General features: G+C 37.1%; 6 protein-coding genes across 6 annotated transcripts in view; 4 read left to right on the plus strand and 2 right to left on the minus strand.

Moving 5' to 3' along the window:
* LOC108570406 (ephrin-B2-like) overlaps window positions 1-3,533 on the plus strand; it is a 54,644-nt gene extending 51,111 nt beyond the window's left edge. The window contains exons 4-5 of the mRNA XM_017932267.1: window positions 514-819; window positions 3,376-3,533. Of these exons, the coding sequence (XP_017787756.1) occupies window positions 514-819; window positions 3,376-3,533 (464 nt within the window). The remainder of the gene's footprint in view (window positions 1-513; window positions 820-3,375) is intronic.
* An 11,725-nt stretch (window positions 3,534-15,258) lies between these two features.
* On the minus strand, window positions 15,259-17,209 carry LOC108570411 (U3 small nucleolar RNA-interacting protein 2). Its single transcript, XM_017932272.1, has 8 exons — window positions 17,159-17,209; window positions 16,934-17,046; window positions 16,763-16,860; window positions 16,464-16,691; window positions 16,286-16,395; window positions 16,013-16,209; window positions 15,596-15,933; window positions 15,259-15,491 (listed from the first exon to the last, which is right to left on the minus strand). The coding sequence occupies exons 1-8, from the start codon at window positions 17,207-17,209 to the stop codon at window positions 15,259-15,261; spliced, it is 1,368 nt and encodes a 455-aa protein (XP_017787761.1).
* Window positions 17,210-18,631: 1,422 nt separating this feature from the next.
* Window positions 18,632-20,083, plus strand: LOC108570391 (tigger transposable element-derived protein 2-like). Its single transcript, XM_017932251.1, has one exon. It carries the CDS (start codon window positions 18,632-18,634, stop codon window positions 20,081-20,083), a length of 1,452 nt encoding a protein of 483 aa, XP_017787740.1.
* Window positions 20,084-20,939: 856 nt separating this feature from the next.
* LOC108570392 (low molecular weight phosphotyrosine protein phosphatase-like) lies at window positions 20,940-21,871 on the plus strand. The gene is made up of 5 exons (XM_017932253.1): window positions 20,940-21,082; window positions 21,166-21,356; window positions 21,425-21,586; window positions 21,711-21,789; window positions 21,858-21,871. The coding sequence occupies exons 1-5, from the start codon at window positions 21,046-21,048 to the stop codon at window positions 21,869-21,871; spliced, it is 483 nt and encodes a 160-aa protein (XP_017787742.1). The 5' UTR covers window positions 20,940-21,045.
* A 762-nt stretch (window positions 21,872-22,633) lies between these two features.
* Window positions 22,634-23,427, plus strand: LOC108570393 (low molecular weight phosphotyrosine protein phosphatase 1-like). Its single transcript, XM_017932254.1, has 5 exons — window positions 22,634-22,670; window positions 22,753-22,943; window positions 22,999-23,160; window positions 23,242-23,344; window positions 23,420-23,427. Exons 1-5 carry the CDS (start codon window positions 22,634-22,636, stop codon window positions 23,425-23,427), a joined length of 501 nt encoding a protein of 166 aa, XP_017787743.1.
* Window positions 23,428-23,533: 106 nt separating this feature from the next.
* LOC108570394 (guanine deaminase) lies at window positions 23,534-24,940 on the minus strand. Its single transcript, XM_017932255.1, is given in 6 exon segments — window positions 23,534-23,733; window positions 23,812-23,958; window positions 24,043-24,208; window positions 24,268-24,375; window positions 24,536-24,643; window positions 24,722-24,940. Coding segments are annotated over 6 exon segments (948 nt in total).
* Between the last annotated feature and the right edge of the window lie 5 nt (window positions 24,941-24,945).

Below are 24,945 nucleotides of genomic sequence, written 5' to 3' on the forward strand. Positions count from 1 at the left end.
GTAATTGAAATCGATGGGCGATTCCTCCCGGCCCGGTCGGCTCGTACCCGTTTCACGAGCCGCGTCCGTGAGCCAAACGTGTTCACCGCGAAGGTTGCAAAATTACAGAAAAGCGGTGCCACGCGATTTAGCCGCGACGAGGTAAAATCGAAACGCTGTGTCGACGCGCGACGTTATCCTAAATCATCCAGCTGGAAACGCTGGTGAAACGACGATGGTTTGCGCGGACACTGGCCGCGTAACAACAGTAATCAAGACTGGCTGTAAAATTGCACGCAACTCGTCGAGTCGGAGTAAAAATTCTGACGAGATTACACGCTAAAATTCAATAGCCGCGACAAGCGTTTATGGTTCGTACACCTCTGGCCACGTTTTCAGTCGAGACGCGACTACTCGAAACGCCACGCCGCGCCGTGGCTCGAGAATACCGGACAATGTAATAAGAATAAGAAAATGAAGAAAAAAAGAAAAGAAAAAGAACTCATAAGCTAATGTCGGTGTATGTCGTTACAGCCGTAGCCGTGACCAGCAGCACCGTGCCGAGCAGCAGCTCAACCAGCACCGCAGTTTTGGGTGGAGGAGCGGCTGGAGTGCCACCCCCGCCACCACCGAGCGTCCTCAAGGGCGGAGATCGATTCTACCCAGGGGGCAGCATTCATCATCATCACGATCATCATCAACCGGCCACGGCGGCGCCGACCCTGCCCCACGTGCCCCCTCCGGCCATCTACCCCGTGCATCCGCATCAGCCTCCGATTCACAATGGACCGCCGTCCTCCTCGCCGCCCAAGACCACGATCGGCCAGAAGAAGAAGAACAGTACGTATAACAGCGCCCCACCGCCTCTTGCCACCTGCTCTCTTTGCCGCGAAACGAGTTTCTCGATGCTCCTCGCGACCATTATCTCGGCCAATGATTCTTTCCTTTTTTTTCTTCTCTCCTCCTTTCTCTCTCTTCTTTTTCTTCTTCTTCTTCTTCTTCTTCTTCTTCTCTGTTTTTTTCTTCCTTTCTTCTTCTTTCGTCGTTTTGTTTTGTTACGCGAAATTTCGCTCGTCGTCGCATCTTGTCGAAATTAATCGCCGTAGAGAGGGATCGTCTTATTAGTCGACGAGAAATTAGATCGTCTATGAGATGTCCGTTTTCGTCGAGCATCGTTGGTTACCTGCAATGTCGAGTTTAATTATCGGCAAGGTTAATGAGAGAAATTCGAGACGGTGTCGGATAAATGATTGCAGATAAAAAGGCACGGCCTGATCGGGGTGGACATCTCGCGAGAATGTACCATTGGTGTGTATCTCGCGGGAACATTGTCCCCTGCCGATGTCAGGCAGGAATACACTTTGCGCCGCGCGCGGTTAAGGTGTCTTTAATCGTTGCTTCCTTTTTGCACCGGCTGATAATTATCACTTTGTATCGAAATTACTGTTGCATAAAATTAAGATAAACCACTCGTCCCCGACGACTTTACTGCTCGTTATCGTTGTGTGAATCGTTTTTTCGAGACGAAGGAATTACCGGGTTATATCGGGGGTTCGTTATTAACACCGCGTAATTGATATTTCTCCTTTTCGAGAGTACGAGACACCGGGCCGTAGTCCCGCGAATTCTCCATCCCCACTATTTTCATTGTCGACCCCTCTCCAGGGCGGTTAGACGCGAGTGTAAAGTGGAGGAACGTCGTCGACGCTCCGGTCATTAAATTACCGTTATGTAGTTGAACGTGACGGTCCATTGCGTGCCAAACAATCATTTTATGTAATTCATTCGGCTTATCGTTCGGTCGCATTAAGTCGGATAAAGTAAATAACGAGCAAATAAATTTTAATGAGCTTTCAAATTATATCGTCCCTCGTCGTACCTTGTTCTACTTATTACAGCCGCCCGATGCCTCGTATAAACTTTCGAGGCGACACGCCTCGCGTACACGTCGTCTCCGCGTCGTTGAATTTGAAAACAACGATCCTTCTTTTACGTTTAGGACAGAGGACACCCTATATACGTGTTACGCCCATTTTCAAATAGAAAGAACAAAGTGGATAGCCACTTGGCGCCTCGATTACCATGTCGAACGGAAGACATTATTTAAAGAATTCCAAATGGAAAAAGTTTAATAGATTAAGGGACACCTCCGGACGTTGGAACTCGTGCCAGATGGAGAACAATCAAACGCGACGATGAATTCGATTCGTTCTCTCGGTGACCATCTGTCGACCATGCTCGCCCTTCTTATGTCGTCACCTACGATAATTTGACTTCAATATGCGCCGTGGATACGTGCACATTTGCATTTCAGCAGTAGTCGGGCTATCGTTATTAACGAGGCGCGATGCTCGAGGATCAAAGAGCGAATTCGTGTTCTCAAGATGTTGAATTGAAATTACTCGATGCATTTCTCGCCTAGTTCCGCCTCTCTTCTTAATAACCATTCGAATTTCTCGATGGTATCATAGGATCAGGACTTTCATATCCAGTAAAAGGCGCAATAACTGGTAGAAAATTAAGAGGTCGCTTTAGCTATGCGCATAGAGTCCCGGCTTACCGACCGGAGGTCACGGGTTCGATTCCCGCTTGATCCGTCAAATTTTTCCTCGGCTTTTGCAGTATTTTAAAGTTGTCCTCAAAAACCTATCGCGTCCAACAGAATTTACAACGTTATTCATGGCCTACAATGGCACTCTCCTAAGTCTCGAGAACATTTCGTCTCGAGCAAGGATAAAAGTTTCACAGCAAACCCACTACTCACCTATAAGCCGGAACCTGGATTGAAGTTAGAGCTTCCGCTTGGCTATCGTAATGAAGCAACTTTTTCAGTGGGACTGGGGCCTGGAAGTTTTTCACGGCAATTCGGAATAGGGGAATTTTAGGATTTCGATGTTCTTTGACCTCTTTCCTAGAAGATTTAACAACACTACTGTTATTTATTCTTATAAAAACAATTATAAATCTTTAATAGAATCTTATAAGCAAATATCACGTTGCACGGTTTGTAAAAAGGTAGAAAGTACTCCCGGAAGCTTGAAGGCATTACTAACTGTAAATCAGCATATAGACGCTTAAAACCCCTAGAATCATTGGCCATAAGGCATCGTTAGGAAAACGGTACTGGTACATTAATACCTTTATGATCGAAATTATGCAAGGAGCGTATACGCGTTTCGATCGTACAATGTGTCTAATACAAGGTAATAAACAGTAAGAGTTTATTAATCAGATAACCGAAGTAACGATAGGTACACTTTAACCTTTCATTTATTGAACTATTTTAGTTCAGTTACTCACCGATAATCCCTTCCATTCTTAGCCTAACATTTCATCGATATAAATGATCAACGGTTATGAAAATAAGAAATGTTTTTTCCTTTTTTGTGCCAACAGAGGAGTACTCGAATCACCCGAACGAAGTTGTGAAGAACGAAGAATTGACCTATAATGGAGCGAGTTCAAGCCAGATTCAGGATCGGTTCAGCCAGCTCGTGATACTGGTGACGGGAAGCTTGTTGATCAGCGCTATCCTGCCGCAGTTATTGCGGTGAAGCGACAACACTACCGACGAGAACGTATATCCCATACGTCGAAACCCCTTTTTCTGTGATTATCCTACGTTTAATTAATTTCTTGAGGCACGCGCGTGCGCTCGCGCGCGGCCGCCCCTCCATCGTGAAAAAAAAATTAATAAAACGCGCACGATTTATGGTCGGACTGCCTCGAGAGAGAAAGAGAACGAGAAAATTCAATCGGGATGGACGAAAGACAAAAAGGAACTACAACAGCAAAAACATAAATGAAAATAAAAGAAGATACGGTTAAGAAGAACGAAGAGTTGGCAAAAAAAAATAAAAATAAAAAATATGCAAATGTAAACGTTAAGAGAAGCGACACGCACGACACACGAGCAGCAACGACATATTGAAACTATTCGAAAACGAAGAACGAAGACGTAGGTAGTAAGATTACAAAGACGAAGAAAGATGAAACGAGGTGAAACGCTACTACTAGACACTATTATAGTATGCCCACTATTATCACTACTATAAATGGTAGTCGTATTGGTTGTCCTTCTTATCATTACGCTAATTCTAGGTATTTATTCGAAATACGAGAAAAGAGAACGAAGCCGTGAACAGCGTGCTAACTATCCTCGAGTGATATGAGACACGCGGTATATATTGTTAGATACGTCCGTCAGAAAAGCGTGAAAATTCATTCTTTCAGAGTTGGCACACTTCACGCACGCGATAATGTCGATTATATATCGCACGACTGATCGCGACGTTGATTGACGAACGGTCCTTTGTCACCGACTTCTCGATCGTTTACGCGATTAACAATTAAGATCGCAATAAAAGGAAGTCAACCAGTCGTATTGGACTAGGAAATTTATGTAGGAAACCAATTACTTAAGTAGTATGGTTTAACTTAACTTGCCATTTTAGTGTATGTATTACTTACCACTCGTTTTCTTCGTAATATTCTCAGTATCATGTCCGTGAAAACCGCGAATTTACACTTCTTATTTCACTGAGGATGAGATCGAACGTTTAGTCGCAATTAGCTACGACGATCGAACTGAACGATTAATTGCGATTAGTTGGAATAATCGAATGGTTACAATTAGTCGCGATTAGTCGAGACGGTCGAAACGAGATCTATCGAAGAAGAGTGTCATGGCGGAGGACCGTTCGTGCCGTGTTAAGAGTCGCGAACAGGATAATTAGCATGCGTGTAAATAAATTCCTAATGAATATGTACAAGTGGCCCTTGTCTCGTCCTCGGGGCGAGGGAATTTAAGAGAGTGCCGTATACTAGGTAAAATCTTATATATGACACATGGAAGAGTGCGATGACAGCGTGACTGAAGAAAATGGCAGAGTGTGATAGAATGTGACGTGCGTGCGTGTACACGCGTTGCGAGACGCGAATGTGCACCCGTGAATTACGAAGATCGCCCATTGGATAGTCGAGTGTCACAAAACTGTGTAAGGTGCGACGAACTTTTTCCTAAGTTCCGGCCGTGGTATCTCGCAACCGTGACACTACCACGAACACGTCAAATTTCGACGACAAGTAATCCGATATTCCTCGCTTCGATCAAGTTCGTCGAAAGGAAAGAGCGAGCGAACGTACGAAAGCATGGAAAATGCGTGAGAGAGACTGATCGCGGAACGAGAAATGAGAGGTGATGAATTTTTTGTATTATAGTTGTACCATACCGAACTCTATCTATAGATCTGTATTATATTTATTATCCGCTATTATTATGCTACGAATAATCACACTCGATATTCTATATTTACTAGTAAAAGAAAAAAATATCAAATTTAATAGCGAATAAATTACGTATTCGGCGGGGTAATGAAAAAAAAGATGAAAAAAGAAACGACATGACGCGAGCAAAACGATGAATTCACGACCCTTGTCATCATCGGATCCGCCGTTTGTTTTCTTCTTTTTTTTTTAATTTTTTTAATTTTGTTTAATTTTCCTCGTGTTATATTGCAGGAAAACGTTAAATCGTGCGCACTTGAGCGCGCTTTCGCGAAGTTCAACTAATCGGCCGTGCGATCGTCGGTTCCATTGTATCGTCCTTTGTTATCATCCGTTCTCTTCAGTTGTCCCTAATAATTCTCTTTTTTTTTATACTCTATTTATTGTACACCGCCAAGCAAACTTCGTTTCCGTACGCGTACTGACGAACGTACGCGCATGCAAGGTCGCATTTATTTGTAAAACGTACGGGATTACATGTATACATGCACGGTGATCACGATCGTTACGCGCGATCCCGCTCTGATCTGTCGCGTACGCCGATAACAACGCCCTCTTCGCAAGCGCTCAAGCTCCGTTCACGCTACGATTGCAGCTGATTTTTCTTGATGAACGCTAGTTCTTCTATGTGTATTGTACGATCATATATTGTACGCGTATTCTCCGCGTTAATCGTAAGTCGTCGTTTTTCACGCGATCGCGATCACGGATCCAACCACGTTTCTATCGAGCATACACAGTACCGCCATAGTCACAGCGAACGTCAAGTAATTGTATCTCGGATTTAATGGCACGAAACACATTGCGCCGCCGATGCATTGCGCATACTGCCGCGCATCGTTGTGGTGCGAACGTAATTTGCAACCTTTAAGTCGCGTTCCCGCCAATATTGCATTGGTCGTACGACGACGGTGGCGCTGTCTCGCCATGAGGTACGCAGTTATCACACGCGTGCCTCCATCCCTCAACCGGAATCCGAAACTGTCGTTTCGTGATACAAACCGATTTAACAGATTTTTCTCTGCGTCAAAGCATCCCGTACGACGACGGCCTATCGATCGTAATCGACGAATTGTATCCACAGATACGAAGCTCGTCGATAACGTAAAGCACAGCGAATGTAATTGTAACCCGGACTTAAAAATGGATCCGTGAATTCGCCAGTGTGAACGGGGCTTAATAAAGACGTGCAAATAGTTCTTTCCGTACAGTGGCCGAGGATCGTTCGAGGTCGCGAAGGAAATAAATGACGAACAAGTATGATCGTTTTACGTTTGGCCACGAGGAAAGAGTTCGACCGAACGGATAAACTAGAATAACGAATTATTGTAAATACGAATATGCGGAGAGAATTAGGTATTGCATAAGGCAGAGCGAGAGAATGCGAGAAAGGAAGAATGAGAGAGAGAAAGAGAGAAAGAAAGTGAAAAAGAGACCCCAATTCCGAATCGTAGATAATAATGAAGAAACGTATTCTGAAGGCTGCTCGATTGACCGACTCGTTTTTTCATCGTTCATTGATGGTTCATCGTCCTTGATATTATACGCGACAACCATTGAAAATCAATGACATCACGATCAGCCAGAGAATATTGAGGGAAACGGCGGAAATAAAATTGCGTGTATAATGTTATCCATTACAGTATTGTAAGCCTAAGTATTACATGCCTCCGATCCACGTCTGTTTGTCTGTCTGTCCGTTCGTCTGTCTACAGTTTGTACTTTTTACCCATGTGTTAACCGCAATAGCAATTTCGTACTCGTATACGAGCGATCGATGATGAGAAAGCAGTTCGCGACCGATACCCGTTCCACGATTCCTAGGCATATAGGATTTATATCACATTTATCATTTCCAATTTCGTTGCTAGCCACTACGAAGATGTCTCTTTTTAGTTTCTCTCTAGTCGTTTTCGTTCATACACATAATACACAATACACGTGGAATTGTTTGTGTGCCGCTGATCAACCCGCAAATCGAAACCCAAAGACAATCACCTGCACCACTGTAAGAAAAAAAAAAAGAAGAAGAAGATATGAAGCGTTCGATGCGCTCTCTCAGCCGTAGAGATCAGTCGTCTATTTACAATAGCGTCACGATATCCTTTTTAGATACATATTATATGGTTCGTTCCCCCACCCCTCCACCCAATTTTTCACACGAGGTAGAAATATAACGAAACACGCGATTGTACAAAATGTTTCTCGTACAAGTTCGCTTTGCGGGTCTCAGGAGGATATTACATAACAGTAACGTATACCGTGCGTTCGTAAAGCGACGCGAATGTGTACAGTGCGTTACGTACATACGTTTCGATTGGGGATCGCACACCAGGCGGCGGTCCTTATGCAACAGTTGCGCATTCTCTCGAATCGTGGATGTATCGATAGGACTGCTAACGGGCGACGAATTATCGATCGACTCGATAGCGAATTAATCAGAGCCAGCGTGAAAGCCCGTAATCAATTAAACATAAATGCAATAGCAATGCAGCAAAGTTACATAGATCCAATGTGAATGGTACTCATTCTTACGGACGATAGGTGAATACAGTATAACAATAATATAGACTCGAACTATCGATAGAAAATAGACAAGGTCACTCACTGCAACTTATTTTTATTTTTCTTTCCTTCATGTTTTTTTTCTTTCTGTTTTTTTTTTTCGTTTCGACCGATCCGCTCCGAAGCACCCACCCCCCACCACCACCACTACCAACCTGCAACCTATACCAACCATCTACACAAGCAAAACCCCTATATATGTATTACCATGAACCACGTGAAACGCTGCTCCTCGAGAGTTATTTTTGTAACCGTGAACAGGGGGACAAGCATCGTCTAAGGTATTTAAATCGTTAGTAGAAAGTATATGTAGATACTCGATATAATAGAAAAAGTTAAAGACACCGGATATAACAGACACAGGAATAATCGTAACGTCGACGAGACTAAAAGGATTACCGATTAAATAAGATCGCGCGTTAAGATTAGCCTTCGCTGTTAATCGTGTATACACACACAAATACACACACATACGTTGCAGGTCGCACGTTTCGAACAGATGCATGAAGAACAAAACGAGGAACAGGTTTCACGTTCATTTTCATCCAAAGACGTTCGAACTCCCTTCTCTCACTGCGATTTTTATCGTTCATTTTCACTATTTCATTGTGTTATCCTCTCGTGTGCGTGTTTAGGAACAATGTCAAAGGAGATATAGATGGTCTTCGGGGATGAAGATTAGAGAGCACGCGACTCTGGTTGCGCAACGCGAAAAAAAAAGGACTTTGTTCCTCTCTTCTCGAGACAGAGGGTAAAAAAAAAGGGGGAGAACGGTATTAGACGAGAGAAGTAACGTGAAAAAAGTGGAAAGAGAAAGCAAGAACGAATAAGATTAATTTAAAAGATTTACTGCGTCGATTTCTGAACACCGCACCGCGCGTGCGGCTTTATTGTGCGTGTAACAGAAAAAAAGAGAAAATAGAAAAAACATGGGATCGAGATGATTTCGTAGGTACGTCGTTGTAAATAAAGAAAAGACGAAGAAGATGATGATGATGATGATGATGATGATGATGATGAAAAAAAGAAAGAAAAGACGAAGAAGATTACGATCGATAATGATAACACGATGAAATTTATATTAAATACATAGCAAGTACGAGGATAGGTTTCTAATAACGATTTATTATAAAAGTGAATGTACGTTGATGTCTAAGATTTTTAACAAGATGGAAAAGAAAAAAAGAAGAAAAAACACAAAGTGGTTATTATTAAACTATGATTATTAACTCATAACCGAGAAACACAAGTACTAATTAAACAAGAGAGCGTTTGAATACAGAACCACACATTTTTAGCCAGGTCATGAATTCTCTCACGTTGCATATATTAATTTTGTAACAAGTACATTACATGACACATACCGATCACGGTCACGGAAGCCATATCGGAAGGTAGCCGCGTTATCATCGGGAGCAGCAACCGTTAGATCATTTCTTTTCTCTCTACCGTACACGGTATATTTGCATATAAATTAAACAACACAGTCGCGATATCATGTTTTGTGAAGGAGGAGAGAGAGAGAGAGAGAGAGAGAGAGAGTGAAAAAAAGAAACGTAGTCCTGAGAGATGGTATCACGTTGGTTTTATTCGATCAATCGAAGCGATACATATTGTAACCGGCTTTTGAGAAAGAAACTATCGACGGTTTAAACAATTTCGATCGATCCGACAATCAAAACGATCTAAATGCTGATTTTTGCCAATCGCAATATTTACACTCAGCGATTCTTTCTCGTGCTTCAATTTTCTCTTTTCGAAATTGAGCTGTGTAAAAAGGTGAAAAAAAAAAAAAGAAGAAGAAAAAACCACACAATTCTAAAACAAATAACGCGGTTCACAACGTGTAGCATTCGTGAACGGGATCAAATTTATAGATTGCGTGTGCTCACCAAGTATGCACGTTCAGTACAGTACAGTCGTTCATTACAAAGCATTACAGAATACAATACAAAGTAGCGTAGTGTTCATAATGGTAGTCCACTTGTAGCGAAATAGTGTTTAAAGCAGTCCAAGCAGACAAAAAAAAAACCGGAAAAAAGACATAATCGTCAAAAAAATTGCAGGTAACCGTAAAAAACACACAGTAAAAACGTGAATCGATCTCTTCATGAAGTACATGCAAGAAGACACGCACTCACTCACACACCGACACGTCACCCGCGCGAGCTCGCGCACACAAATACACTGTTATTGGCACATATTGCGGATACGAGCGATCGTACACTCTCGAGGACGTCGCGAAAAATTGAAAATAATAAAAAAAAAAAAGCGAAAAAGAAATATATATTTAAATGTATACGTTGGCACACAAACACACACGATACAGAGGACACGATATACATACACATATACAAAAAGCAACGCGATTTCGACGGCCACGCGACGGATAAAACGCACGTGCGTGAATTCACTCGCAGAAGCGGGGAGAAGAATTACAGGAAGAGCAAGAGAAGAAGAAGAAAGAAAGAAAGAAGAATGGTTAGAGAAGAGAAAAAAAAAGAGGGTCGACGACGCCTGAGCGTAAAAAAAAGACTCTCCGTGTCGGCGTCGCGCGCGAATTATATAGCTATATTGTATTACGTATGTCGATATACGGTCGCATATATCGATGGAAAAACGAAAGTAAAAAAAACGAAACGAAACGAAAATAAGTAAAAAAGAAAAAAAAGAACAAAAAAAAAGAAAGGGTGGTGAGAAAAAAATGTGAAAAAGGAAGAAGAGTAACTGGATAAGAAAAAAAAGATGTTAAAATATGCCGGAAAGGGAGACCGGGCGTCCCCTCCCTCCCTCCCCCCAGTTTAAAGTAATAATAACAAAGAAAAAGTACACGTACATACTCACTTCACAATAACACACATACAGAGTACGTCGACGCGTAACCCGACGTTTTTTCAAGGCGACGCGTTCGCGTCGAAACGTTTCCATTATTTGAAAGTACCTTGCGCGAGTCGTCTCGAATCGTTTAAGTACAAAAGGAGGAAGAAGATGACAAAAGGAGAAAAAGAGAAAAAAAAGAAAGAAAGAAAGGAAAGAAAAAAAAGAAAAGAAAGAAAGAAAGAAGAAATGCTCTCTCTCGATGGACGGAGAAATAATGCGTCGATCCACGTTCCACGCCGGTTTCAGATAAAACCAGGGTATATTATATCTCGAGTATTGTGTCTGTACTACTCTAGTTCGCGGATTCGGTGGAAGAAATCTGGTTTCCTTTAACCTTCTTTGTCTCTTTTTTTTTCCTTTTTTTTTTCTTTGCGTTTGAGGCCATCAGCGACGAGCACCATTTCGCGTGGGTTGTTATTACGAACCGGGGGGGAAGGATTGGATGGATTAAGCGCGGTGGCATTGAAATGGTAAATTTTAGGGAAATCGCGTGTCCTCCACGCCCTTATGTATCTCTCGTTGAACCACCACGAAACAACACACCGACAGGCATTAATGAGTTCCTGGAATCAGATTGGTTGTAAAAAGAATTTATATTTAAACGTGATCAGTGTCGCGCATCGCCTGTTCGGTTGTAGAAAGGTTGTAAAAGCGCGCCCGGGTAAACCCCCCCTCCCCCACGCCCCCTCGTGTTCACATTTGTAAACGCTTATATATTTTGAAACGAACGGGGAAAAAAGAACTTGATTCGCGACGTAACTGAAACGATATACATATTCTGCGTAGCATCTTCGAGGATAAGTTTTTACGCGAACGCTGAAAACACAAATACTAACAATATATACGCTTTGTTGCGATGATTTTGTCGGATTTTATTATTCGTATAATATTAGGGTGTAACAATTTTTTACCGCTGTTTTGGAGGTAAACACCGTTCGCGAGACACACGCGACACAAGCGAAAAGGAGATCCAGAAGATAGCGGGGTTGAATAATTACGTTTCTCCGCTCGAAGCTCAAATCTTTTTTTTCTTTTCGTCGTTTTGTCACCGATGGAATCTGATTGTTGCTCTTTTTTACGTGTTCGATCGATTCGAAGAGGATTCCAACAAGTGTTCTTTGAACAACGTTGCAACATGTTAAATTCTAACGCACAGAACGTAAAACAACATTTCCCCCACCCCGCCACCCAACCTAACCTAACCTTTTCGCGAGCGCGTCGCGAACGTCGAGCGAAGTGTGTAACTTGAAAACGGAAAACTGCCACTTTTTTAATTATCAAACCGTCGTCGATATCCTCGGCAAAAGAAAGAAAGAAAGAAAGAAAGAAAGAAAGAAGAAAGAAACGACGAGATTGACAATTATCGTAGTCGTAACTTATTCGTTGTCCTACCCTGCAAAAAACGAATGTGAAAAGAGAGAAGGAGAAGAAGGGTATACAGTATGGAGGAATGTGAGTTCGCAGCGAAAGCGGATGTCCGGTTCGATCGCATTCTTTGAATTTTCGCGAGTCTTTCGGTATCTGATCATATAGAAATTAACTCTCCAATTCGTTCCACGTTCCATCGAAGTTGAAACATCGTCTCTCGAAGGCGAACGCGCTACATTCACGAGCAGTACGTCTTGCAAAGCACATAATATCCACGACCCGGTCAATTGATTTCGTATACATTCGCTGTTCGAAAAAGAAAAATAAGATTCAGCTATCCGTGAATTTCACATTTTTTCAAAACACTCGCGAAATATACTTCCTTTTTTTTTTTCTTCTACGCAGATGTAAACGTTTCTTCTTTAGATATACACCTATTCGAAAATGTTTTATACAGGAAGTTTTAGCTAAAAACTTTTGTAATTAAACATTGAAACATATACATATATGTATATGAACATGTTTTACGGGGAAAAATAAGAAAAACAGAATAAATATTCGTAAAAGAAAATTCATTCACAGAGAATATAAATGTATTCGAAGATGTTAGGTATTGTTAAGGCAAGCTCTCCGAACTGACTGAAATATAATTGAGACTGAATTTATCAATTTGTCGCTACATCTCGGAAAACTTTTTCATTTCGTTCTATCTCTAATACGCTCTATCGACAATATCTTTTCATTCTTCTTTACTTGTTAATAACATATCAACGATACACTTTTACACCGTAGAAAAGTTTCAAATAATTTCCTTTTTACAACGGTAACGATTAAAAATTGTAATTTTTCTATAGTGAAAGTTAAAATAATTTAAAAATTGTATTTAAGCGTAAATGAATAATTTGCAAAGAATGATTGTCGACCTTAGACCCGGATATCGTGTGCTTTATGAGATCGAATGTACATAGCGTATACATAATAGGAAAAAAAAAAGAAAAGAAACCGCGGCGGCGGCGTGTAGTATACGAATTCTCACGATTCGCGATGCCGAGAAGGAAGATGATTATGTTTCGAGGCGCGTGGCCGTATCAACACGGGCACGCGACCATGCCACTTGTTTCAATCGATTCGATCCGATTAATTAAGCCTCCATTCCATTCGCCTAAGGCTTTTAGCCGTGTATTATGCCTCACAGACAACGAATCTCTCGACTTGCCAAGCGACTCGCGGCTGACAATAGTTTTCTGCAACAAAGAGAAGAGAAAAAAGTAACCCCTTCGATGCAATTGTTTTTAAGTGCAAAACTGTCGGTCACGTAGGAGACAGGACTTATAAATCGACGAGAAATTCACGCTCGAAATAATAAATCGTTTCCCTGTTTAATTTAATTGTAAGGTCTGTTCGAATGATGTTGTTCAAAGGTATTTATCGACTCGAGAAAAAGTAGTCGAGGTTGAAAAATTATTGTACACTGAGAATATGAAGTATTTTTACGGTGCAAAATTTCGCAAACAGTTTGTCGTTCGAACGTTTGCAAAATGAAAACTCAGTTCCTCTGTGACGCGTTGAAGAAGAAGATAACGCGTGAAAATTCGGAGCCTAAATCGTTGTACGATTGTTTATATAGAACGAGTTTATATTATATAGAACAGTGCGAGGTAAGCGAAAGAAGAAAGCAAAAAAAAGGAAAATGAGAGAGAGAGAAAGAGAAGAAAAAAAAACCTGTTGAGTGTGCTTGTAAGTGTGCTGTATGATAATTTTCGACGTTTACGAATATTCGTTTTTTGCGATCACGTTGAATAAGTCCTTGTCTTACACGTTCACATTGCATTGCACTTGTTGGACCGTCAAAGAAATACACACGTACGTATTTCTTCTCCAAACGGCACTTTCTGAACGAAAAAATGCAACGACAAAACAGGCCTATTTTGACAAGTGTTTAGAATTAAGTTCGAAGAGTTAGCGCGTTAAAACCGGTGCCATTTTTTTCCGTGCCATCGCTTTACTTCTTCGCCGGCAGCTAAACGAGAAACGAACGGAAAATTCATTTTGTCATTCGGGTTCCAATTTCAAGCGTACGGATTCCATTCGCGAATCTAGCTGTATTGACGAATTTTTTTTTTTTTTTTTTTACCAGAAAATTAGACGAATTCGCGAGAAAAAAGAAAACCAAAGAAACGAGAATAAAAAGCGATGTCTAATATTTAGGAAGCGTGTGCAAATCTGAAGGAATCGCAAAAATAAAGAAAAAGAACGCGAGATAAACGAGACAAAAAGAGAATCGTTTTAGGCAAGACGTGTCGGCGTAAGGTGCATAGACTACTCGTGAAAGTAGAGCCAATGGAGAAGAAACTAATCGGGCGGAAAGCAATGCTGCTTCAGTCATCCGCGTAAAAGCATGCTCACGGTTCTAAGATTTGGAGGATGAGAAAAGAAACGCGAGACGAAGCACGTGAAACGATGGGAGGAAAAAGCCATATTAAAAGGCCTAGATTGTCGCACTTGTTTGACAAAAATTCCCTGCAAGAATGCACACAAGAAATAGCGTACACTCGCTGTACACTCGTTTGTTGACGCGAATAAATACGCGAATTAAAGAAGAAAAGTCGATTTGATTTGTATATGTACACGGTGAGCCCGAGGTTCGTGCGAGGACAGGTGCGTTTACGTAGAAACGAGAGAAAGATTGGTCGAGATGGATGCTCGTTTCTCTACTTGATTTTATCGGTAGGCATGAATCAATCGATAGCTGATCCACTTTTTTCTCGTAAGCGCTAATGTCCTCTGCGGCGATCATTGTTATTATACGAACGAACTCAAGACGGCATGGTATACAAGACTAAGAACAAGACCTAAAATGGGGACATAATATTTTATAACTCAACTTTTGTACAGAATAAATAAATACTTGTACTGTGGACCAATATTTCTTTTATTTCATTCGCACTTCAACGACTTTATTTCACGGTGAACAAGTTCGCCATGGATTCAGGAAGCATCATAAGGAATGTATTCGTGAGAATAACATTAGAATTAATAACTATAAAATAGTAAACAATGCTCTCTTTAATATATAGTTAAATTTGTTTGGATTAAGTATATAAAAAATTATATCATCTGTTTGTAACGACCTAAGTTCGATGTACAACTAAGTCGTGCATTTTGTTTCTGTTATACAAATTATTTATTTTGTCTTTGAATTAACGGTATTATGACAATACTATTTTTCGCTTCTGGTATACGCCACCATCTTCCAAGCCTGTGTTCTTGGCCAACTCCAGCTACAAGATGTGTTCCATCTGATGTGAAACACAATGCATTTATAAATCCTATTAATTGAATTTCAAATAATGGATTCAACGATCTGAAGGAATCGCCACATTGCCATAATCTGATAACGCCATTTCGTGATCCTGTAATTGATAATTATAGCAAACATATAGAAATTATATTTTCTTGAATATACAAGAGAACAATTATATACGTTTAATTAAAGGAAGACGTATATATTTATTACCTGATGCAACTAGATCTGTATTGAGTAAAGTAGCTATGCTCGAAATCCACATTGGTTGATTATTAGCTTCGTCTTTTCCATGTGCGACTGGTACTGCGCACAAAGGCTTTTTCTTTAAACAACCCCATACACATAATTGTCCATCATCTCCACAAGTAAAGAAATTTTCTTCATTTATAAGTTTCACAGTATCTATACTGCTGCCATGTCCATTAAATATAAGTTGCGATTCTTCTACGATTTTCCAAATTCGAACTGTACCATCGAAACCGCCACTAGTGATAGCCCGTTCTCGTGCAAGTGCATCAATCGACGTAATACCACTTTGATGTCCGAATCTAAGAAAATAATAAAATGATGTTAGCTCTAAAACAAAGTTAAATAACGTTAATATAATACTGTAAAAACAATACGTACAAAGATTCAACATATGCCATGTCGTCTAAATTCCATACTTTTACACACCTATCCTCGGAAGCAGAATATAGTGTATGTGTGTCTTTACGGAAAACTAAACCGGTAACACTACCCCTGTGGCCTCGTAAATTCTTTATGTGATTTAAGGAATCTCCACAAAATACCTTAACCTCCTTACAACCTCTATCTCCTATTACCTGCAACCATAAAAATTAATATTTACATACAATGTAAATATAAATGTACTCTAAATGAAAATTTATGCAGCCTTACCAAAAATTTACCATCAGTGCTAATTGCCAAACATTGTACATATTTCAGTCCATCCTGTGTTTTTCTTTTCCCTTTAATGACTTTCAATTTACTTCTTTCTGGTAAGGACCCTGATGCATAATGTACATTATTATGATGGTTCAATTGTAATTCTAAAATTTGACTAGAAATAACATACATTTAACTAAACTACCATCCTTTGAGCCAGAATACAAAAACTTCCCATTGCTAGAGAGACATAAACAAGTAACTGAACTTTTATGTTCTTTACATCTCAAAACAATTGGTTCATCATGATTGATATAATTTGATGCTACAGTTTTTCGTAACCTTCCTTTTTCTTCCAAATATTCTTCGTGTAGCCTTTTTGTTACTGCCCCCTCTTCAAATTCTGCTCTATTTTTTTCTATATTTTATAAAACTAATATTAGAATATAAAGACTGCAACATACAAAAAATACTTTGTTTCACTTATACCTTCTTCTTCAATTTGCTGAAGATATTTCTTAGCAAGCCTTACACGCTTCTCCTGGGCAGTCTCTTCTATTTCTTCCTCACTTGCATATCCTTCATGTCTAAAATGAAATTTAATATCAATTAAAATATTATTAAAAATCCTTATATTTAGGTTTAACAATGAATAATTACATCTGATTTGTCTCTGCAAATTCTTCATCTGTACTAGCAATACTCTCATTGTCATCCGCTGTAGATTTACGTATAACTTTTTTCTTTCCTTTCGTTTTCCCCTGACTGGTGAACTAAAAAATTATAACATAAATTTACACATCATATAAATATGTTCAACTTCATCTTGCTATAATACATATATTAGAAACCATGCATATGAAGCTATACATAAATGTTTTATACTTTTCTTTTAACTCCTGCGGCGCCTTTCTTATTTCTAATAAAAAATGACATTTTCAAAATACTTTTTAAATGTATTTTAACCTCAACGTAAGTTTTAAAGTATCCACATGGTATGTATTTTATATAAACAAGCGTTGCCGACAGATACAGTCAAAAAAGTCCTATATCAAGTAGAGATTGTAAAATAACTAGAAATTTTTTCCACAATATAAAGTTGGTAGACATGGTCAAAATATAGTTTCGCCGTTAATCATTAGAAATTAATAACTGTTTTTTTTTTAATTGCCTCTAAAAATCATTCTGTGACGTCTCTAAGCACCCTGAGCTTCTTCTCAGGCAGACACTTGCGAGAACTTCTCAAATTCCCCATATTGAGTGGTTCGGATGGTAGCCGGTGGTCACCATATTTGGCGACAGTGGTGGGATATAGAAACAATGACTAAATTACAAGAAGTTGTTGCAATTGAGTAATTGTTTCTATATAAGGAAGATCGCAAACATGAAATAAACATATTGGAACAATATACTAATAACTATTACATAAGTGTTCCCCGGAACAGTGTAACGGCGTTTAGGATCGAGAAGTTACACTAAACCGAGGTAAGGGAAGCTGTGATCACGTTCTCGAGAACAATATTTATGAGCGTCACTTGAGTAGGGATACTGTGAAAGAGAGCGAGATAGAACATCAGTCAGGTTTTCTTTGGCCAACGAGGATCAGGCGTTTATCGATACGGATGAGTCATCGTACAATGAAAATAAAAAATTTACCATTTTTTATAATAAATTAATGAACATATTACAAATGAACAGGTGATGTTTCTTCAATGAACATGAATCTAATCACGATCTCAATCTGTTCATTTGTTAAAATTTTGCATAAGCTGGATTCGATAAAAGGAATGTCTTTCACAATGCCTAAAGTGGAAAATATTTATTATATTACTTTGAATTTTCGTATTTATTTGTTAAAAATTTTTTAACAACAATTTATCGCTTGTAGCTGGTATAATTACCTTGCAGCTGTTAAAGATTAAAAGTAGACATTTGCGCGTGTATTGCAAGATAAAATATAAGTACTGAAATTAGTTTACATTGCGTCTATGGGACAGACCAGAGACTGATATTTATAATTTGTCTGACGTCCCTACAATTGCAATCATAAACCGTTCTAACAACCATTCGAACATTGTAAAACGAAGCGTATCACGTTACACGCGGTTCCCGTTAATCCTGAAAAATCCAAGAAAACAACTCCATCATTTTGCAAATGTAAGTTACGCCAAGGTGAAGAATGTCTTCTGATTTGTAGACCATGTCACTGCACAGCTTTGCAAAATTTGTGCATGTACAGAAACAAGAAACTACGATGAGAGATTTTAAAACGGTGTGAGTATATTCGATCAAGTTCTATTTTGCGTATTGTATTCTGGCGTGCTGTAGGTTCTTTTACATTATTATTATTGTTGTACAATGTCGAACAAACAGAAGAAACCAAATACTGTATTAACTTTGCAACAACGGTTGGATATCTTAGAAAAATTAAGAAAAGGTATTTCAATGAGTATACTCAGTAAGGAGTACGGAGTTCATGTGCAAACCATTCGCCGCATCAAAGCGAAAGAAACTGAAATAGAACAACGAATGATAACATTCAATACCGGAAATCGAAAAACCATACGAAGACCCGTTCTGGAAGAATTAGATACTCGTTTATATACGTGGTTTTCGGAAAGACGTGTATTAGGTGACCGTATTACTGATGCACTGTTACAATCGAAAGCAAGTGAATTGTGCAGTGAATATAGTGGCGTAACAACATTTACTGCCAGTAAGGGATGGATATGGCGGTTTAAAAAGCGGTATAATATCCGTTTAGCGAACATTCAAGGCGACAGTGCTGACCCCGACGGACAATCAGCAGAAACATTTATTCAACGGTTTATGCAGCGCGTGGAAGAAGAGGATATAAATCTAGACCACATTTATAACATGAATGAAACAGGATTGTTGTGGAAGGCTATTCCACAGAAAATATTAATTGGCCCTACTGAGCAAAAAGTATTTAATATTAAAATAAAAAAAGATCGAGTAAACATTGGATTATGTGTCAATGCAACAGGAACACATAAATTACTTCCGTTATTTGTTCATGAATATGAAAGGCCCAAAGCTTTGAAACACGTTAAAATTCACGAGTTGCCTGTTGTATACAAGTATCAAAAAAATGCTTGGATAGATTCTGTTGTATTTGCGAATTGGTTAGAAAATCACTTCAAACACGAAGTGAAAAAACATCAAATAGAAAGCGAGACCTGCGGAAAAATTCTACTATTAATAGACAACTGTAAATCACATTATGTACAAACAACAATTACGAAATTAAAGGACGACAACATCGAAGTTATATTCTTACCAAAAATCTGTACTTCAATTTTGCAACCCATGGATCAGGGAATAATTGCGAAGCTAAAAGGATGTTTTCGGTATCAGCTGTTAAAAAAAATTCTAGACTTCCCTCATGGAATAATGGAATTCTATTTAGATTACGACATTGTAGATTGCATAAACATATTGCAGGACGCGTGGACGGTCGTATCATCTGAAAACATACGCAACTCATGGAAGAAACTTTTACAAGAAAAGGTAATGGTAGAAGATGTACATGACGGAGATGCACAAGATTATACTTCCGAAGTATCGAATATTGCAGAAACTGTACAAAGAATATCTCAACAGCCAACAGCTGAAACTGAGATTGCAGAATGGTTATCTACTTGCGAAGAGGCAGAAAACCAAATGCAGAATAACGAAGATGTAAAACCAGAGAGCAACACGAACTGCAATCTAGTGCCGACTGAAGAAGAAATAGACAACTCATTTGCAAATTTATGTCATGTGTGCAAATGCAAGTTGCTGCATTGAATAGCTATTTCAAGCAAGAGTGTCTGTATAAAATCAACAAACCGCCTTAGGTAATGAACTACATCTTTTTTTTTATATATATATATATATATATATATATATATATATATATATATATATATATATATATATATATATATATATATATATATATATATATATATATATATATATATATATATATATATATATATATATATATATATATATATATATATATATATATATATATATATATATATATATATATATATATATATATATATATATATATATATATATATATATATATATATATATATATATATATAGCGTTTATTTAGATTCTTACTTTGTTCCGTTCTAATAAAAAATAATAATAATTTACATGTAGCAGCTCACAATATTTTCATATGTTCTACTTATGTCTGTTTCAGGTCTTCTGTCATTGAGGATACATTTAGGTTACATGTATATACTTAAATATAACTAATGTTTTTTATTCTCTGTATTTATTTAAACTGTACATAAATTATATTGCACATACAAAATATATTAGATTATAAATATATTACACTGTAAATTTATTATGTAACAAGCATATTAGATAGGATAACCCACTCTAGTCCCTGTACTTATCTTTCTCATTGTCAATAGCCAGCAGCCAGTTGCACAACTGCAGGAACTTCATCTGGTGAAGCGAGATGGTGATATGGACGTTACATTGATCCGGGGCGAAAGGCGTTACACTGATACGAGGAACATGGTATAGAGAAATGAGAACATGAACGAGTACTTGCGAGAGAATTGGAGATTTGAAAGATTTCGATAAGACATCTGGTGGTCACCGTCCGAATCAATCAGATTAGGAATTTCAGAGATTGACAAGTGCCTGTCTGAGAAGCCAAAGGCGCTTAGTGATATCACAATTGCAAATTATTATTAATATTTCAGTTTATTTTTTAATATACAATAAAAAAATCATGGATCAAAAGAAACGGGTGCTTGTGATTTGTCTAGGTACACTTTAAAATAATATAATAAACAATCAATTTAAAGAATAATGTACAGTAATAATCTACAGAATGGCTTTTGCTTTACAGGAAATATTTGTCGTTCTCCTATAGCAGAAGCAGTTTTCAGTGATCAAATAAACAAGTTAGGCATAAATGACAAATGGGAAGTAGAAAGTGCAGCTCTCATAGGATATCATACAGGTAAAAACCCAGATCATAGAGCTATGTCTACATTAAGAGAAAAAGGTATTACTAACTATTCTCACAAAGCACGACCAGTAAGTAATTATTATTATATAGAAAATGTTTTATACAAATCTTAATATACTTTTATATTTTATTACAGATCACTACAGATGATTTTACCAAATTTGATTGGATATTTGGGATGGATAATAGTAACATTAAAGAATTAAATAATATGAAACCTAAAAATTGTACTGCAAAAATTGAACTTCTTGGAAAATATGACCCACAAGCAGAAACCATAATAAGGGACCCTTACTATGTACATATTTATTTAACATAACATTTTATTTCAAACCCCAAAACATAATGTATTTATTGTAGTAGTTTGAAATATATTATATGCTACAGGATAAAGGTTAAATTTATAGAAATTTTATTTACAGGATAGCGACAGTGCAGGATTTCATAAGGCATATGAACAATGTCTACGGAGTGTAAAAGCCTTTCTAGAACAGCATAAAGGTAAACAAATATTTTATTAAATTTTTTCTCTACTTCCAGAAGATATCAATAATCTTCTCTACTTCCAGATCATCAGTTATGACCAGAATGAATCATAGGAATACTATGATTAAAGTTATTGAAATATTGTATATTTTAAAATTTAACACATAATAAATATTCATTGGAATATTAAAATATTGGTTTATTATTACTTATCATGTACAGGCATTTTTTCTAACTCTTCAATTATTATTCATTATTACATAGTAATTAAAGTGCAATTTTGTTTTGTCTGTATAATATATTAATCTAATATACATACTATATTCAAAAATTTTATATCTATTCCATTGATACTTGTGCAACTGCTTATACAAGTAATAGTTATTTAGTCACGAATCAGTCCCCACAATTTTTTTGGCATTTCCGATCATCTGACAAAAAAATATTGTGAATAAAACTTAGTACTCAATGGGCAAGAAATTTCAGATTTAAAAATAGCGAAAAACATTTCTCTTCCATAAAAAATGAAGGTTACCATAATTTTTTTAAATGGAATTGTATTTTTAATTTCACAGTATTACAGATTATACCAAGACAAATTCAACGACTTAGTACCGCTATGACCTTGTAGTGACCTTGAATTCAGAAACCGTCATAAATCGATTGCCACGATATTATGGGGGCAGAAAATTATGAGGGCAAAAAACTGATTCGTGACACATTCTGTATATATATATATTTGTGTTTTTAATTTTTTATTTTACAAGATTTCTTACATAACCTTAAAAAATGAATATGTGAGGATCCTTCTAATGGGTAAAAAGTAATTATACATTACTCAAAAGAAGTACTTAACAGCATGTCATCAAAAAAGAAAGTGTTAATGGTATGTTTAGGTATGTCAAAGGTATTAGTTAATTTCTAAAAGTAATAAGTATATGCACATTAGTTTTCATTTTATTAGTTTTAAACTTTTAGGAAATAGTTGTCGTTCTCCAATAGCAGAAGCAGTATTTTATGATCAAATAAAAAAATTACATCTATGTGATTTTTGGGAAGTAGATAGTGCTGCACTTTTACAGTATCATGTAGGTAATGCTCCAGAACCTAGGGCTATAGCTACACTCCAAAGAAGAGGCATCACACACTATAAACATATAGCAAGACAGGTACATTTATTTTTCTACTTTAAAAACAAAGTAATATATTTCCTCATAATTTCAGATTACAAAAGAAGACTTCTACAAATTTAATTGGATACTTGGAATGGATAGTGGAATAGTTTATGATCTGTACCAGATGCAACCAGAAGATAGTCAAGCAAACATTGAACTACTTGGAAAATATGATCCAAATGCAGAACTAAATATACGGGACCCATTATTTGCAAGTATTACTAGCGTTTATTTATTACTAATTAATGTTTTCTTTTATTTGTATTGTATTTGTTTATTTTTTTAATTCTAGGATGATAATAGTGCTGGATTTGAAAAAGCATTTGAACAAGCTACAAGAAGCATAGAAGCATTTCTGAAACAACATAAAGGTACTTCTATATATCAATCTTCAAGTTAGTTATTCAAGTAATATATAATTCATAATTTATTTCAATTTACATTTATCACAAAATAAGTTTTCTTTATAGGTTCTTAAACTATACAATCAGAATAACTATAATATTAGTATATAACTAAAAAGGTTGTTGGTATAAACATAAAATATGTAATTACTAATATTCAACTAATAAAAAAAATTAGTTTTACTTAACTTTATGCCCATTTACATACATCTGAACTATATTACGATCATCTCCGGAGTATATGAATTTTTGAAGTCGTTCTTCTAAAGTATTGTTTTGCAAGTCATTTAAAAGTCCATCACTTACACTTGTATCCACAACAAGAGCATCAAATTCTTTACCAATTTCAAAATTTCCTATTTGATTGTCCATTGCAAGTGCTAAAAAAATATCATATTAACTAAAAATTCACTAAATAATTATAATACAGAGTCTTGTCTCAACTTTGAGAATCTTACCTGCTGCACCTCCTAAAGTAGCCAGATAAAATACATCTTTATAATTAAGTGCTTTGTAATTATCTTTAATTATGGACAAATGGCTTGATACTTCTAAAGCTGATCTCATTGTGTCTAAAATACTGCAACTTTGTCCTCCTGAAACATCTGCAAACAAAAGAGTATTATTATAAATACTACATGTTATATATTTGTACCAGTTAAGTTAGTGTAGAAACAATATATTTATACCAGTGCCAAGACCAATCTTCACCCCTTTATTTTTCAATTTTTGAACATCGCAGAGACCGCTTTTTAAACATGTATTTGATGAAGGACAATGTATAACTGATGCACCTCGTTCTTTTATCAATGCAATCTCATTATCTGTGAGATATATTCCATGAGCTAGCACTGTCTGGAAATAGACAAGAGTTTTCAAAGTTTTTATGCTTTGTATATATTTATTTAACATACCTTATTTGTAATAAGTCCAGCTTCATCATATACAGCTGCATATGAGGAATGTTCAGGAAATTTTTCTTTTACAGCTTTTATTTCATCTGTATTTTCAGATATATGAGTCTGAAATATTTTGTATATAAGTTGAAATAATGAATACACAGAATACTCACAAAAAGGGAAAATACATTTAAACATGTTTCAATTAATAAGTGATAATTACTCATCAAAATTCGTTTATTTACATGTGGTATTAACCAAATGGAAACATTTTATGTAGTACCTGTATGTGAAGATTTTTTTCTTTTGCTAGTTTTCCTAATTCTCTCATCAGTATCATGGAGCAACTTAAAGCAAACCTTGGTGTTATAATTGGTTTTATGAGGGGGCTCTATAATGATCATTATGCATATAAAAAAAACTCTCAACTTTATATGTAAAAAAAATAGAATACAAATTTAAATGATACTCAGGTTTTACATTTAAGAAAAAAAAATTTTTCTAAAAATTTCTTTATATTTTTTATAGATTTCTCTGTGGATTCATAATAATTATCATCACGTATAGTATCCATACTTAGTTTACCAATGAGAGCACGTTGACCTTTAGCCACTACTACCTGTCCAAGTTTTACAGATGCTTCTGAATAGAGAGATGCAAAATAACATGCTGTTGTTGTACCTTGCATTAAAG

This window comes from Habropoda laboriosa, unplaced genomic scaffold (assembly GCF_001263275.1).
Source record: "Habropoda laboriosa isolate 0110345459 unplaced genomic scaffold, ASM126327v1 scaffold77, whole genome shotgun sequence".
NCBI lineage: Eukaryota > Metazoa > Arthropoda > Insecta > Hymenoptera > Apidae > Habropoda > Habropoda laboriosa.